The sequence below is a fragment of the Centroberyx gerrardi genome, chromosome 8, assembly GCF_048128805.1.
Source record: "Centroberyx gerrardi isolate f3 chromosome 8, fCenGer3.hap1.cur.20231027, whole genome shotgun sequence".
In the NCBI taxonomy this organism is placed as follows: Eukaryota; Metazoa; Chordata; class Actinopteri; order Beryciformes; family Berycidae; genus Centroberyx; species Centroberyx gerrardi.
Window position 1 is genome coordinate 3,330,134 of NC_136004.1, and position 17,729 is coordinate 3,347,862.

General features: G+C 41.0%; 1 protein-coding gene across 1 annotated transcript; it reads right to left on the bottom strand.

The window, feature by feature from the left end:
• Positions 1-1,239: 1,239 nt before the first annotated feature.
• On the bottom strand, positions 1,240-17,439 carry hmgcra (3-hydroxy-3-methylglutaryl-CoA reductase a). The gene is made up of 20 exons (XM_071902587.2): positions 17,354-17,439; positions 15,379-15,555; positions 13,106-13,217; positions 12,881-12,968; positions 12,713-12,797; positions 12,515-12,620; positions 12,070-12,176; positions 11,861-11,980; positions 10,893-11,053; positions 10,101-10,354; positions 9,094-9,251; positions 7,543-7,737; positions 7,027-7,185; positions 5,390-5,547; positions 4,702-4,807; positions 4,361-4,531; positions 4,061-4,201; positions 2,686-2,844; positions 2,410-2,564; positions 1,240-1,702 (listed from the first exon to the last, which is right to left on the bottom strand). Exons 2-20 carry the CDS (start codon positions 15,541-15,543, stop codon positions 1,648-1,650), a joined length of 2,655 nt encoding a protein of 884 aa, XP_071758688.1. The 5' UTR covers positions 15,544-15,555; positions 17,354-17,439; the 3' UTR covers positions 1,240-1,647.
• Between the last annotated feature and the right edge of the window lie 290 nt (positions 17,440-17,729).

The following is a 17,729-nucleotide window of genomic DNA, read 5'->3' on the forward strand; positions in this document are numbered from 1 at the left end:
TTTTTTGGACTTTTTAAGGATTGTGGAGACCGTTTCACATGCTACAAGCAAACTGGAACACAAAGAAGATGGAAGGTTTTCAGATTAGAATGCACACAGAAACGCTCTTTGCTATGAACTTTGTCAAAGCCATTCTGCTGTTCATTGTCAAGTTGTTGTAAATTCTATATCTTAGCTTGAGTGCAATTTGTGACAAAGCAGAATACAGTAGTCATTCATTGTAAAGTCCTTTTGTGTTTATTACAAAATATATGCAAAAAATTAGTTTCAATTTGAACTAATTAGGCTAATGTTCATACTTCACATTTGCCATCTCCTTGTACAGCATGAGACTCACACTATACAGTAGATCTGTGAATGCATTTTTTCCACACCTTATAACCACATTTTTAACCATCAATACATCATTATCAAATGAATTGTGATAGAATTCCCGTAAACAAATGAGACAAAATGATTGGTAGCCCCTATGTCACACCAGTGGAGACCACAGTAAGACTCCCACAGTGGAGACTCCCATAAGCCCCGATGCTTCTTGTCCCGCCTCCCCCTCCCTGAAGAGGATAAACATGTTGAAAGTGATTTTTCCACCGTTCTTTCACTCCTTCCACCATCTGCTGCCAGAAACTCTGAAAGCTTTACCTCCGTTTGCTCAGCAGATTTCCCTGCCAAGTCAGACCCGGTAGCACACAATGTAAAATGGCTGCCAGTCTTCTTAGTGATGGTCTTGGTAGTCTCACAGTAATTATATTGTATCAACATTAATGTGCTAATGATTTATTGATGTTAAAATGCCACATGTTGCACCTTTACCAGTGCAGACACTTGAGGCCAAACTAGTTAGTCTTTTTCATTTATACTCTCACAGAGCACCTTTATGAAAAAAATGCATCATCACTTCAGTGACTGATATTAAAAATATATTTCCCACATGCTCAGCATTGTTCTGAAATTCCCAAATGCAGCCGTGCACATTCAACAAACACAAACACTCATCTTTAAGGTATCACTAGTTCTATGTTAGGAATGTTCCATTTGGCAATTAAAGCAAAACAGATGTGTTATTGTTTTTTCAGAAAGTAATTAATTTTTACAGAAGAGGATTAGGGCCACATGAAAAATTTATTTGAGTTCTGAGTTTAAAGTCATAATTCTGAGGAAAAAAAGTGAGAATTCTGAGAAAAAAGTCAGAATTAAAAGTCATAATTCGGAGTTTAAAGTCATAATTCTGACTTTATTCTCATAATTCTGACTTCAAACTCAGAATTCAAATAAATCTTTCACATGTGGCCCTAATCCTCTTCCGTACATTTTAACCAAAAACATGAATGAACTGGTAAAAATGAACTGATAACATTCTTGAGTGAAAAAAATCAATAACTAAGTGCTCATAGTCAGCTCCATATAATACAAACAAAAACACAATATGAAAATACTTCCACAGAAGAGTCCAATTGGATTATCAGACTTACTAATATCGTGGATCCATTTCATTTCCAGCATAATGATTGGTTAAAAGACGCCCTTAAGTCTCTTTGAAAGCACTTGGAATATGAATTAAGTGAGGTCTGTGTTCAGTGATGAATGATAAAATCCCTTTTGGAAGGTTCTTTCCATGTGTTTGAGAGTCAGATCCTGCTGCAGCTCTCAGGAAGCTTTCTTGGTGCAGGTTCCTGGAGCTTCTTGCAAGTTCACCTTGGATCTGTAGGCAGACAATAAGCTTAGTTACTGCAAAGCTTAAAAAACTAATAGAAGAAATAGTACTGAAAAAGTACTGAAGGAATGGCCCAGAGATCAATGTGACTTTTGTAATTTGGCTGTTAATATTTTGTTTTTTAAATACTGACACAGTACTGTGTAAAAGTCTTGCAAAAAACATGCAAAAAAAAGTAAGATGCTTTCAAAAATAATGAAATGAAAAGTTTCTAAATATCAAAAAGATTTCTCTAAAGAGCAGTCTACTGACACACTAATGCAGAAAACAAAAATAAACATCTAGGGTGTCTAAGACTTTTGCACAGTACTGTATTAGGTAGACTGAATATGAATAATATAAAATAATAGAAGAAGTCTAACTTGGTAGGAATGGCTCATAAAAAACGAATATTCAAATATTTGCTGAGATCAATGTGACTTGTAATTTGGCTGTTCATACTTTGTTTTTTAAATACTGAGAAATGTCAGTAAAATAATTTTAAAGCCTCAATCTGCGATCACTGTTGAGATCAGGTCTCTTGTGGCTGAGCAAGGAATTACAACAACAGAATTGTTTTGGTTTGCTGTTTGCTCCGCCCCCTCCCACACCCACTCTACTGGTCTCCAAATTGAGTCCAACAGCATATGGTCTTTCTTTTCTTTTTGTAAGAAAGGACTTACGTAAATCATTCATTGAAAGTTGCCCCGTCTTACCTGTTGTGTGTCATGTGGCTCTTGACCAGATGGCCAGCAGCTAGAGCAGCCATCAGCGACAGCTCTCCCGCCAGCACCGTGGCACACACCACCCTGGCCAGCTGCCGGGCGTTTTCCCCCGGACACTCCTGACTGGCTCCCTGCACGCCCAGCATCTGACAACACACAGGACACTGGATTCAACCCCACGCAACCACACTGATGTGGGATTAAGGCCAGGCTCGGGTCAAAATGCAGAATAAGTGTTTGTATTTGTGCGTGTGTGTGTGTATGTACCTGGAGGCAGGCTTGCTGTGGGGGCAGATTGGTGCCCCCTCCCACAGTGCCCAGCTCTATGGAGGGCATGGTACAGCTGATGTACAGGTCCTCCCCTGTCGGCCCTGATGCCTCCATCAGGGTGATGCAGTTACTGCTGCCCACAGACTGGGCTGGATCCTGGAGGACACATACACACACACACACACACACACACACACGATTCCATACATTAATTCATACATACATTTTTTCAGGGTGGTGGGGGGCAGCATGTATTGGGTGGAAGGCAGGGAGACATCCTGTCCAGGTCTCCAGTCCATCACAAGGCTAACACAGATAGAGAAGACACTCCCATTGATACCTATGGACAATTTTGATTCTCCAGTCCACCTGACTGTGGGAGGAAACCCAGGAGAACAAGGGGAGAACATGCAAACTCCACTCAACTGGGAATCAAACCCACAACCTTCTGACTGTGATTCTACACAATACCAAATCATTGCATGATGATGGTTTGCCTTTCATGATACAATTGAATCTTCATAAGATTCATAAGTGACATTGTATTTAAAGATCTTGGTATATGATGAAATAGAGTAAACAGTAACCTAAAAGTCTGGACATGTGGAACTAGTGTATCTTGACAATTGATAGCGTTGACAGAGGTATGTGCTCTACTGAGTGCCATCTAGTTTCTGTGCTGTTTTTGACTGGGAGCTGATCATTTTGCCACTGATAAATCTGACTGATTTTGTGTTTAATGTCAGCTTGTTAGCTAGCTAACCATAATCATATCATAATCTGGTCAGCTAACCATCATTGTCTTGTTGTAAACACTTCTGATTTGTGTTGGCTAATGTATTTAGCAGAAGCTAGCGTTAGTAATGGCCTTAACATTGATTGCTTTGCTAAATTAACCCGCTGGCTAGTTAGCTAGCTAACAGTTTGTTCAGGTTAACTGAGCTGACTCTTCAAACTACAACTCAGAGTGGTTTGGAGTAGAGACTAGGGCTAAAGACAAGACGGTTTACTGTGTGACATCTACATTTGGAAACAAATCTGCCTTATCACACTATTCACTTTTACTTATAATGTCACTGAATGCATCTACAGTCACACAACAACAATCTTTTTCAGGTATTTCTCTTTTTCTAGCCTGGTTGCTATGTATTTAGACATTATTTGCGCACAGCCAATTCTCCAAAGGACCTCCATGATGGAGCCAGACCTGGCTGATCGGAGATTTGTGATGCAACCACAAAGCCTCTATAGTGGGAATCTATACTAATGCTATACTAAACTTATAACTGACATTTATAATAATGTTGACCACAAACATAGGACTAAAAGGCATTGATGCTCAATGTGTTTATTTGCCCGTAACTGGCAGTACCTGTCCACAGGCGATGTAGATAGCTGCCACTAGGTTAGCTGCATGTGCGTTATATCCACCAATGCTGCCAGCCATGGCCGAGCCCACCAGGTTCTTGTTGATGTTCACGTCCACCAGAGCTTCAGTAGTCGTCTTCAAAACCTGGAGGACAAGGACAATGCTTGAACCCTTGTCTACTTGTTCTCTACTTTATTGTAAGTGGTTAGAGTTAGTTATTGTCCCATCCCTAGTAAATGGAACCAAAAACTCTATTCAGGATGTGAAAGTCCTGTAATGACGACAACACTATGCTGCTCTTACCTCTCTGACAACATTAGCGGGGATGGTGGCCTCACACACCGCCGACTTGCCCCTGCCCTCAATCCAGTTGATGGCGGCTGGTTTCTTGTCGGTGCAGAAGTTTCCACTGACAGCCACGACCTGCAGCTCTGGGAACCGCTGCTGCACTCTGGACAAAGCCTGCTCTGTGCCCTGGAGGCAGAAAATGGTACACACCATACATGAGATGCAACGGGAATAAATGTCTTACACTTTTCTGCAATTCTAGTAGGGTTCGCATATCGAATTGTATCATGAGATAAGCATATCGTCCAATGACTACATTCACTCCCTACATTCATTCGTTCCCACAGAAAAGTCACCTTAGAGATCATGTTCATCCCCATGGCATCTCCTGTCCTGGAGTGGAAGCGTATGTACAGGTTTCTACCAGCCAGACCAATCAGCAGCTTCTGTAGACGAGCAAACCTGCAAACACCAACCACAGACATTAGCCTTTCACACAAATACATCACTCTGACCCCGCAATCCAAATTCTAGTTCCGTGGCGAGTTTAGGCTTGGGCGATATCCCAAATTTAATATTGCGATACTGTCCCGCCCAAATATTTATTTATTTTATTTCTTCCAAATTACATCAAATTTCTAGGCTATAATAATAATAATAATTATAATTATAATTATTATATATATATTATATTATTGTAATTATTATTATTATTATTATTATTATTAACAGCCTAGAAATTTGATCTTACTATTCACTGGAGGAAACAATGGCCATCTGGTATAATTTGGTCAAAAACGGGCTGATTGTGGAATTAGAAAGACAAATTTTTCACTTCAAGTATGACTTTTTTTTTTTTTTTACTACTTTTTTTACTATCCTACCACTAGTAGATTATAGGTTTATCAGGTCAAAAGCTTGTACATTTGTGATCTATAAGCAGCATGGCCGGGAAGGGTGGGGATATTCTATATCGCGTGAAATATCGCGATATTCGATAATATTGAATATCGGCCCAAGCCTAGGCGTGTTTGAATCCTTTACCTGCTGGTGCTGTCGAAGGCCTCTTTGACGGCCTGGAAGCCGTCGGCGCTCTCCAGCCAGGCCTTGACCTCCGCAGCCTGGCAGGCTGAGGGCAGCCTCACCACGGGTCCTCGTGTCATGCTGTCGGCCAGGATACGACTGTTGGCACCGCCGCCAAGCTACAAGACGCAGGGGAAAGGGCAGCGTGTCAGGCTGATATGCATTATGTAAATATACATGTAAAGTAATGTAAGTTGTTGTTAGGGAAGAAATGGAAAAGTACCTATACTAAGCAACATTCCTATATGCTCACCATTAATCACCTTACACACAACTAGTTATTCATCCGAATTAAAAAGTACAATGATCTCTGATTTAATCCACTGTCTAAATGATACGCAAATTCATATCTTTCCGAACTTTTGATCTGTTATGAGCTTGCATACAGCCTCCTTAGGCAGGAACCTTCTGACTGTTCCTGTGTCCAGGTTAAAGACTACAGGTGACCAGGCTAGGCTTCTTAAAACATACTTTTATCGTATGGCCTTTTATAACCTTTGACTTTTATTCATTTTTTAACCTTGCCTTGTCGGTTATATAATTCCATTTGTTGTTATCCCTATGGCTGGATCTATTTATCTTATCTTCTTATCTTGTCTTTTACCTCACTGATCTATTGATATTGATTGTGAAGCACTTTGTAACTTTGTTTTATTATTGTTAATACACAATGTGTTTGCATTTGTAACCATATTCAAAATATAAAATTCCATTCTGATAAGACAAAAGGAACTTGTGGTGCTTTGCCTTAAGCTGAATGGCAATTGTGTGTCAGTTTCAAAAGAGGTCTGACAATCCCCACTTTTATATGTGAGATTTCAAAGCTACATGAGACACTAACAGATCCACAAAGGTCAAATAGTCTGTGACCAAATTCCAAGAATATTGGTCACAAAACGTCCTACATGAATCAGTATGACAAGGGGAACAGACTGGAAAATCAGGACAACATGTACCAAATACATAAACAAACTGCATTGGCAGCAGGATAGTCAAACTCCTTCCATGGCCCCAGTGATCTAAACATCATTGAACCTTTCTGGGAAGTAGATTTCCACCTGCTTCATCCCTCAAAGAACTGGAGGCTTTGACTGTTAAAGAAAGGTCCAATATCCGCTACACACAGTTCAGGATGCAGTGTGACTGCAGGACAAGACATACTTGATACTCATATATTGTAAGGTGTTTCAATCATTTCATCCACCCTCTGTACATATACTGCCTGTCAAAAGTTTGGGGACACCTCATTGAATGTACTATGTTTTTCATTCTCTTAAAGCCATTTTGATCTAAAGGCTTATGCTTAAATGCTTGAAATGAGTTTCTAAGACAAATATAAATAGTGAAGTTGATCCTATGTATGAATTTCTTTCCAAAGCCTTTGCCTTTCTATCAAGGCAAAGGGCGGCTGCTTTACAGAATCTAAAATATAAGATAGTTTTGATTTGTTTAACACTTTTTTGGTCACTGCATAATTCCATTAGTGTTATTTCATAGTTTTGATGTCTCTACTATTATTCTAAAATGTGGAAAATAGTAAAAATAAACCCTATAAGCCACTATCAGAATCTTTGTCATATAACACATTGGCCACTCACAGCAATTGCCCGGCAACCGCGGTTGGTACTGGCAACCAGGCAGCCCTCTGTGGTTGCCATGGGAACCTGGAACTGCTTCCCGTCCAGATGCAACGGTCCAGCCACGCCCACCGGTACCGGCATGTAGCCAATCACATTCTCGCAGCAGGTGCCCATCACCTGGAAAACCAAAACATTGTATGGAGTCAGTTTTGAGGTCTTACAAGCAAACTGACTGTAAAGTCTGACTGTGCAGAATTATGTTTATTTCTGAGCCACACATCTTTCTAGCAATGGCATTGCCCTGTTAGAATGTAAACAACAATCTAAAAATGTCATTTCAAAGTGCAAATAATATAATTTGGATGGAGAGCTTGTGAAATTGTGATGGGTGATTAGTATAGCAGAATACCACGATACGTATTGTCACATTTTTGCATCGCTATATATTGAATTTCAATATATCGTCCCATCCCAAGTGCTCCTGTATCTATAATCTGACAACAAAAAGCACAGGGTTACTGGGTGTTCCCTCACCTTGGAGTAGTCATAGTCAGTGTATGGCAGTGAGGAGAGTGCAGAGGGGGAGGGCAGCTTGGCGGATATCATCTGTCTTCGTATGGCTACTCCTCTCTCTGGCCGCTCCATCATGGCCTCCAGCTTGTAGGCGGGGATGTGCTTGGAGTTGACCAGCATCATCACCTCAGCATCGCTCAGGAAACCGGCACCCAACTGCAGGAGCCACAAGCAGTGAATTACTGACAAAATGCAATCGTGAACGATAGTGTCTAAACATTGTGTAGTTTGGTTAGAGCAGTTTGCCGGATATCAGTCAGTGTCGTCCACCTCTGATATGATGGTGATATGAACAGCTAGTGAATATGTTTTTGTTATTTTTATATCAGATGTCTGACCAGAGAAATCTTTCCAGTGTGGTGTGGGATTTTACTCAACAGTCTGTAAAACCTGCAGTGAAATCTGCGTCACTCTGACTTAAGGAGCTGCTAACCCACCTAAAACTATTTCATTAGTCTGGCTTTCAATGGAGAGTTTTAGTGTCCCATGATGGTTCAAGTGGTGCTTCAGAGGCTTTTCCACCCAGACAAGAACAAAATTCTGGGGTAAACACTGAATACTTGTAATTTAAAAAAAAATCTGTATTAAGATGGTGAAATTTAAAGATAGTGAACATTGGCACTGGAAAACCATGTGACTTTCCGCTAGGCTTGGGCCGATATTCGATATTCAATTTTATCAAATATCACAATATATTGTGAATATCCGGGGGAAAAAAAACCTGCACGCGATAATATTGTATGTTGCAATATTTTGGTGGGATAGTATCGCAATATTACATTTTGGATATCGCCCAAGCCCACTTTCCGCATTGACAGAAACCAATATACAGTATTTTGTTTTGGGTGAGTGTGAGATCTCTAAGGGTGAGTTGAGTAAATGTCAAGCCACGTAGAGCCGGTGGAGTCAGTGCAGGTGCCTTTTCTATTACCGTCATGCTCTAATTGGTTCACTATTTATATTTGTCTAAGAGTGGAGTGACTAAGCTCATTACAGCCTAGTTAAATCACACAACTGCCCCAAGACCCTGCAGTCTATTGGTGGGATGTGACACCATGACCAAAACAGACAGCGGAGGGCGCTGGAAAGTGGGTCGAGGTGACCGATGTAACAGTTCAGCCATCTGAGAGAATGTTACTTCAGGTATTAGCTGTGAAAGGGAAATTGTGTGCGTATGTGTGTGTGTGTGTCTAACCTCAGGATTGTTTTTTGGAAACTCTTTTTATTGGTGTTTTTGGTACAAAACATGCACCATCTCCATAAGTTTCCTCAGAAACAAAAGCAAATATATACTGTATATATATATTTATATATAAATAAAATATTGGAATAGTGTATGAATATCCCATCCATAAAAATATATAAATAAACACATAAATGATAAAAATACAAAACAAAACAAAACAAAAAACAAACAAACAAACATGGATTTACATTTATCGCTTTAGTACATACCAAGCCAATTCTAAGGTGAGTTCAACAGTATTATTAAAATAGTTTATAAACGGTTACCTCAGGGTTTTTGAGGATGGCCACACATGTGTCCAGGTCTCTGGGCTTGGTGGGGGGGTTAGGCTTCAGCTGTCCCTCCTCCTCCCCCAGGACAAACATGCTCTTGGACTGGGGTTCAGCAGCTGGGGCAGGGGCAGGCAGGGGCCGGATCACCTCATCTAGTAAATGAAGAAGGTGGAGTAGAATAGTAATAATAGACTTTACTTACATAGCACCTTTCAAAATAAGTGTTACAAAGTGCTTTATATAGAATACAGAAAATCAAACGGTAAGAGCAAATTGCCATTTGGTCAACACCAGCGAAATGAGATTCACTGGAATTCACAGGGGATAATGTATCGTATTGTATCGCACCGAGTCGAAGTTGAGTCAGACTCAAGTCACAGTTTGAATTGCTTGAGACTCGACTTGATGCATGAAGAGAAGACTTGAGACTTGACTTGGGTTCGGCTGACTTGGGACTTGACTCTGACTTGTACTTTGATGACTTGAAAAGGTTTCTAAAGTCTTGACTTGAGATCTTGTGTTTGTGTAAATGACTTAGATTGAAAGTGATGAGATTTGTTCCATCAGATGACTGAATTTAAATTCTTTTAATTTATTGAAGTTGAACTGATGATGCTCTTACTAAGTTTTTATCCTCTTAAAACCATATTGTATTGAAAAGTCCTAGATATTTAGTTTTCCTTAAGATATTAAATTGATACTGGACTCTTGATTTGGTCTGACTTGACTTGCTGTTCTACATTTAGACTTGAGACTTGACATTAATGACATGGACTTGACTTGGTAATCTACATTTAGACTTGGGACTTGACTTCAGACTTGTGCCTCAAGACTTGAGACTGACTTGGGACTCGAGCAAAGTTGACCTCTGATCATCCTTGTTTATTTACGAGTCGTGATGTACATTTGTGAAAATTGTTGTGTGCATTTCTTTCTTTTTAAGACAAATCTGACTGCATAGATTAGGCACATGTCTGTGAGAGTGTAGCAGTCAGCCATACCTCTCTCTTCCTTGATGGCTGGGGCTGGGGGAGCCGCGCTCTGGGCCATGGCGAAGACTCGTGGGGCCAGCGGCTCCTTCCTGCAGCAGGCCTCGGGGAGGCGTCGGTGGGCCGGGGCGGGGGCAGACATGCTGATGGGGTTCTTCAGGGACAGCGTGGACTCCATCTCGACCTGCTCGAAGAAGATGTACTTGATGGCCAGCAGCAGGGCCAGGCCCAGACAGATCACCTGCTCTACGTCCATCGTTATCATCCTGCAGTCGAAGAGGGAAAATAAAATGCAAGAAAGATTTTTGTTATTAATTTAACCTTTACTAATCAACTGAAGATGCGTGATCTTTTCCAGCAAAACGCTGCTTCACATTCACAAACTTCCCTACATTCTGGCTGGTAGCTGGACAGATTTGCTCAAGATCACCTCAACAGTAGTTTGCTGAAGGAGGGGAGAATGTTACTCATTCACTTTCCCACCCACATTTTCCCAACCCGTCTTGTTGACCTTCCAGTCACAAGCCCCAACCATAGAAAAAGTGTTGCAGAGAGACAAATTTTAAAAGAATGAAAGGTTGTATTTAGATTTGTAATTAGAATCCATATCCATGTAATTTAGGTACAACCTAAACCAAAGAAGGCAGTCCTGACCTTGGAGCCAAATCGCACCAGCTGATGGTGAAATGCATCTTACTGTATGATGTACACAGAAGCAGCTTTACCACTTCAATGCAATAAGATGCACCACAGTACAATATTATCCCTTTAATGGAAACAATACCCAAAGAACTGGCTGCTGACCTGGCCAGGTAGAACTGCCAGAGGGGTTGGTTTGGGTCGATCCTCCTGGGGGAGCGGTGGTCCAGGCCCATGCCGACCTGGGGGATGTCCACTGTGGTGTTGATGGACAGGGGCTCAGCGATCCAGCGGCTGTGGGCGTGAACCATCACCAGGCCCAGGGACTATACACAGACAAGAGGAGAGACATTAACTGAGTTTCTGAGTTTTTGGTTCAGCCTGAATCTGAAGCAGGGCATCTGAAAGCAAGAAAGAAAGAAAGAAAGAAAGAAAGAAAGAAAGAAAGAAAGAAAGAAAGAAAGAAAGAAAGAAAGAAAGAAAGAAAGGCCCTAAGAAAGAAAGAAAGAAAATGTGGAAGAAAAATGAACATACATGTATTAACAGCTGAACTGGGGTCCCCTCAGAGAATGTACGGTTGCATGATGAATGGTCACCTCACTGTAACCCTTGTGCCATAACTTACTAGGCCAGAGGTCTGTAGATCTGTAGATTCTCTAAACTAAGACATAACATATGTTGCTGTAACTCTTTTCTGTGACCTGTTCCCATGTCAGCACATTCTGTGCGTCCTTATACATAAAGACCAGCTCAAATCTATTCTCCTTTGAAGAAGTGTATGTAGCCTACGTGCTGTGTGCATCTCTTCCTCTCATGAGACTCCTTTTAATAAATATATACTCAAGTAAGACGAACCTCTGACTCCAGAACTTTTTCCTCAACAGAAAACAAGAAAGAAAAATAAATACAATAGAAAGCAAGAAAGAAAGAAACAGAGAAAGAAAAAAGGAAGAAAGAAAGAAAGAAAGATAGGAAGAACAGAAAGAAAGCAAGACAGATAGAAAGAAAGAAAACAAAGAAAGCAAGAAAAAAAGAAAGCAAAAAGAACAAGAAAGAAAGCAAGAAAGAAAAAAGAAAGAAAGAAAGAAAGAAAGAAAGAACGAAAGAAAGAAAGGCAGAAAGTGCAGTGTTACCATGATCATCTTGACTCTCTGGGTGACGGGGTTGGGTTTGTTGTCCTCCTCCTCCTCCATCACTCTGGAGAAGTGGCTCAGCTGCCAGATGGGATGGCCCTCCTGACTCTCTCTGGACAGCTAGGTACACACAGAACACAGTCAAATACATCCACAGTAACAACAAACACACACACACCCACACACATGGTCAAACACCGAACCCTTACCTCCAGCACCAGTGAGACACATGCGGGGAAGAAGGTCATGAAGACAAAGTAGTTGGCCAGGACAGACATGCAGCCAAAACAGCACATGATCTCCAACTGGCGGACACCTGAAGGATACAGGGAGACATCCACAAGAAAAAATTCAGTTTGCACAGGGAAGAGTGGGCGCTCTATCACCAATATGACCAAATCAGAATGCCATGCAATTTACTAAGCGTGTACAATGAGTGGAAATCTGCATTGGTCATGGTCATGTATATGTAAATTATCAACAAATTTTTGTTTGTGTATTTATTATGTTGATTAGTTTAGTCAGTTTAAATTAAAATACCAGTGGGCTTGTTTGTGACACAACTTGATTTGCGTAAATTTCTTAGTGAAGAAGACCAAAACTCAGACTGTTCACAGCAACAGAATAAATAAAGCTCCAAATGCCTGACAGTACCTGACATGGTTCCCACTCCGATCACCAAGCACTCCACCACGGCATCCAGAGTGAAGGTAGGTCCCAGAACCGCCATGCCACGAGCAATATTGTCCCTCACTTCATCCTGAGAGAGCAGGGTAAAAGACAGGTCATATTCACAGCAGTACTTCATGTGGTACTTGACACTATTGCAAGCGAATGACCTTTTCTTTGTACCTGAGAGTTGGAGCTCAAGGCGAACTTAGCGAGGGCGCACGCTTTGGAGAGGTCGATGAGAAGCAGGAAGAAGGGCAAAGCCTCACTGGGAGACAGAGCGGAAAGAAAATGTAACCATTTGCTTTTGTAACAGAGGTGGAAGACAGTTATGTTGAAAGATGGACTTACTTGAGGCCAGTGAGCTCTTTGTCAAGGAAGTGAATGACCACTGTGCTGAAGACGAAGCTGGAGAATATGGTGAAAAGGCCAGCGATGCCTGCAAAGGTATGGATGAGACAAAACATAGCATTCAACTGCTCCTCTGCTGCTGTAGTAATGATGGATTGTAACAACACTGAATGCATCTTAAACCATCATATGTGTCCATAAATTCTGGATATCGCCCAAGCCTACCTAGAATATACTTGGATCCCAGCTGCCGTAAGTTCTGGAACTGGAAGTAAATGTAGACGATGGCGATGCAGCGTGTGATGGTCAGGATGATGATGTCACTGCTCAGAATTTGCTGTAAAATCAGATCAACGACAAAATCATAGAAATTCATTGAAAGAGTTATGGGTAAGATTTACATGTGGCAGTGTTACTACTAAAGTTTGACATATAACCTGAATGACAGCTGTTCCAATATGGGGAGACAAACTAGTATGAAGGTACGATAGGAGCAAAACAACTGAGAACCCCTGCATCATGTCAATATTTGAATGAACGGAACAGAAGCTGCGAAATTTATCTAGAACATGGGTCTCAAGCTCGCGGCCCGCGGGCCAATTGCGGCCCGCGAGACGATATTTTGTGGCCCCCACCTTAATATGAAAGTTTAATGTTAGTGCGGCCCGCGAGTTTTATATGGATGGCACTTTACAGTATTGTGTGCGGAGCTGAACGAACCTACCAATCACGGTGGGGTATATGGCTCTCGGGGGTGGGACATCGACCGGGCTTGATGCAAGCAGAGAAACATTTCTCAATGAGTGAAAGTTACAGCAGCGTTGCCATGGAGAGTTTTCTTCCGTGCCTGGCTGGCTGCCTCGTTTCTATTGGGCACACGCGGACATTCGTCCCAGCGCGCTGCGTTCACAACACTTCCAAAAAAAAGTTTTTTAAGTTGCTGCCCAGCGGGACATTATACGTATATATGTCTCTCTCTGACAAAATAAATGTGATGTGTACGCGGCGGGATAAAAGAAAAGTAAGGAACTCAATGTAGCCTAATGTAGTCTGCAGTCACATAGCGACACCTGTCCGTCGGCGATAACAGTCCCCGGTAAACCGGACCAATTATAGGGTCGCACCGTTATTTGTGGGTCATTATTTTTTATTTGCATCGCGCTATTTGCATTGCCTCACACGATGAACACTACTAGGTGAGTGGAAAAGCAGACAAGCTTGGGCAATTTTTGAGAGAATTGACCCCCAGCTTCCCTGAGCTTTCCCGAATGTTCAAGCGGACCATGTGCCTTTTTGGGAGCACATACTTGTGCGAAAAGCTCTTCTCCACCTTGAACTTCAATAAGTCCAAGTACAGGTCCAGACTTACTGATAATCATCTTCAAGCCATACTGAGGGTCTCAACTGCTTCCTACCTCAAGCCAAATGTGGCTCAGCTATGCGAGAGGAAGCGCTGCCAGGTCTCTAGCAGCAAGGAGTAGGCAAGAGAAGCCATGTTCAGAAGAACAGTTCATGTTCTTCAATGTTCCATTCATGTTCAGGACAATTCATATTCAGAAGAACCCATTGAGGTTAAAGAACTGTTAATAAAGACGTTTAAATCTTATTTTGTGTTAAAAAATAAAAATAAAGACATTTGAGAAGATTGGAATTTTTTTAACAAAGCTTTTCTTGTGGAATACCTGATGCGGCCCAGCCTCACCCAGACTCTGCCTCCAGCGGCCCCCAGGTAAATTGAGTTTGAGACCCCTGATCTAGAACATCAGGTGGACATGAAGTTCCCAACTCGTGCCAACTTGTAACTAATCAAATCCAATATGATGAAATGCAGATACAGCAATATTCCACTTAGTTTTAACATGGGGGTTATTTGGCACTTGAACGCCATTTAAACCAGAATATAAACTAATCACCAAGATCAGCTGGATGAGTTTGTAGCATTTATAGTGTTTTAATGAGGCCACGAAAATATCCTGAAAACTTGCATTTAACACGTTTGTGAACAGATTCAACAACATATCGCGGTTTGAGACAATAAAGCAGTAATTGGTCATCATTTTGTATTTCTATACTTGGTTTACAATAAAATTAGTATTTAAGAATAAAAGTAGATCCCAAACAGGAACTATCTCTCCTAAATGGTATCCCTCCGCTATGTTCTCTTCTATCAATGAAAATGCTATTTGGCGAAATTATGTTCTAAAACACCGGCCGGACCAAAGGTCCATTGAAAATCACAGCAGCAGGATCTGTTGTTGAATCTGTTCACCAACGTGTTTAAATGTCAGTTTTTAGTCTATTTTTGTGGCCTTGTTCAAATGAATGAGAAGTAAAAATATGAACGCTACAAACTAATCCAGCTGCATCAGATCTTGATGATTAGTTTACATTCTGGTTTTCGTGGCGGTCAAAACTAAGTAACAAACGTCCACCCAGACACGCTCATGAACAAACACCCCAGTTCAAAAAGCTTCCATCCATCCATCCTCCCTTCTTACCTCCTCTGTTTTGGGGCAGTCAAAGTTCCAGCCACAGATCTGGTCATTGCCGGTGAACATGTTCATGGACATCATACAAATGGTGAGGGTGACTGTGCCGACGATAACCTCCCAAGGGTGGGAGGCCACCAGGAGGCCGTGCATACGGAACAGACGGGTCAGCATGGTGACGCAGAGCTGCCAAGTAACACAGAACACTATGAAGCCAAACCCCTTCATTTTATCCCTGAAATGTCCTTAATTTCTCCATTACATAAACATTAATTATCCATTAAAAATAATATAGCTTTAAAAACAGTAAGGTTGGTATCATGGGTTTATAAGGGATTTATTGTTGGGTTGTTTCTCAGAGACACTAGAAATTAAGGGATTTTTCATGCCTTTTGTGCAGGTGATGATGTAGGAAAGACAGGTGTTGGGCTTGTAACTAGTGATGTAGTGGTAAATGAAAAGGTGTGTAAACTATGACTCGCAGCTGGTGACCATCATAAGGCAAACAACCGCAAATATAAATAGAAAATCAATTATACTCTCTGAAAAGTATGAATTTGTATTAGTATTAATTTGTATTATTGAGCTCAAAAACAGATAAAAAGTGGTTTAATGTTGAGCTATTTCAAAATAAAAGCGTGGAGTAATGATAAATGATCTATAGTAAATACCTATTCTATAAAAGCCATTTATAAATGCTTTTCTGGAAAATAAAAGGCTGCGAAAACTTCACAATGAGCTCAAAAACAGATAAAAAGTGGTATGTTGATAGGTTGAAAGAGAGCTATTACAAAGTAAAAGCCTGAAATAATGATAAATGATGATCTATCAATATCTGTTCTATAAAGGCCATGACTGCTTTTCAGGAAAACAAACAGCTGTGAAAGATTCATGATGAACTCAAAACAGATAAAACGCTGTTTAATGTTGATAGGTTGAAAAATTAGGGTGCTATTACAAAATAAAAGCCTGAAAAAAGGCTGATTGTAGACTAACTATTGTCCTGACAAACAGCTTTGAAAACTCACACTACACAAGAGAACCTGTTTAAAAGTAGCTAGAACTTGATAGGTTTTTTAAATCAATAACATATAACAAAATTAAAGCATGAAATAATGTTCTATCTATCATATATATCTATAATAAAGCTTTTCTCACAAACTAATAAGCTGAAATATATGCAAGGTTAGAAGTGGACAGGTTGAAACATGAGGGAGCTTTGAAATTTCTATCACAACAAATTTATTTCATAAGCATTTGAAATAGAATAGTTGTTCTATTTGAAAATACTTATATTGCACTATTAGCCACTCCTTACTGGGAAAGATATTCGGTCCAGTCATTTTGCAATTTCGTCAAAACCGCTGAAGGTGGTGAGTTTATCAAACATGTGAAATGTCAGCCTCATTTATCTATACAAAATAACACTAACCTGAAAGGAATTGGTGCGGTTTTCAGAAAGCTAGTCCGGTTAGAAACGCAAATAACTCGCGAATATCGAATATAAAACCAACTTTACCGCGCCCAGGTCTGTCTAGTCGCCTGCTTCAAGTTATGTAATATTCTGCCGCTTGGGAACTGAGATGAGCAAACCTTTAGATGTGTTTGGTGTCCATGGGACTATACCAGGGAGGTGGTGCAGGGTTAACGCACCTAAACCCCATCTTTTTTAGTTGCAGAACAGTTTACCACATTTTTAGACGATGTACATTTATAGAATACATAGACTAGTAAGTATTAAAGTATTATCAGACTGATGCAGGCTAAGTTATATGAAGATAGGGTCTTCTATGTGGAAAAAACATAAATTAATGCTTTTCTATAATTGATTTTTGTTTATATCGGTGGTTGTTAGCTTAATGGTCACTGGAGTTGACCCATTTTCATATCACTCTATCACTTATGTGACATCTTCTTCTGTACGTATAACTGTAGTAGGCTACATCTCAGCTAAAACCAGGTTGAAGAGATAGGCTTCACTTACCCAAACAGGGTGAGAGAGTCAAGAGCACGGCTGAGGTTTGATATTGTCCGGTTTCCAGCGTCGCCCCGGTTTCAGTGGAGTCTACCAGCCTAACGCAGAGCGCACACCGGTCTGACTGAGACTGCAGACAGCTAAAAAGCCGGTCAGACTGACAGACTGAGCGGCTTCTGCTGCTGGAGCCGGCAGGATGGAACGATGGCACGCTTCTACATCATCCGACACGTCAGCCAATCGCATTGCTCACCTGCTTCACGAGCGCTAATACCACGCCCCGTTTCCTAGGCGACAGTGGTGACGGGGCGTGGCCAGAGTGAGGACGCGTGATCTCACCATGGCTGTATTACTGTAAACTGGATCTCACCACTACAGTGTACCC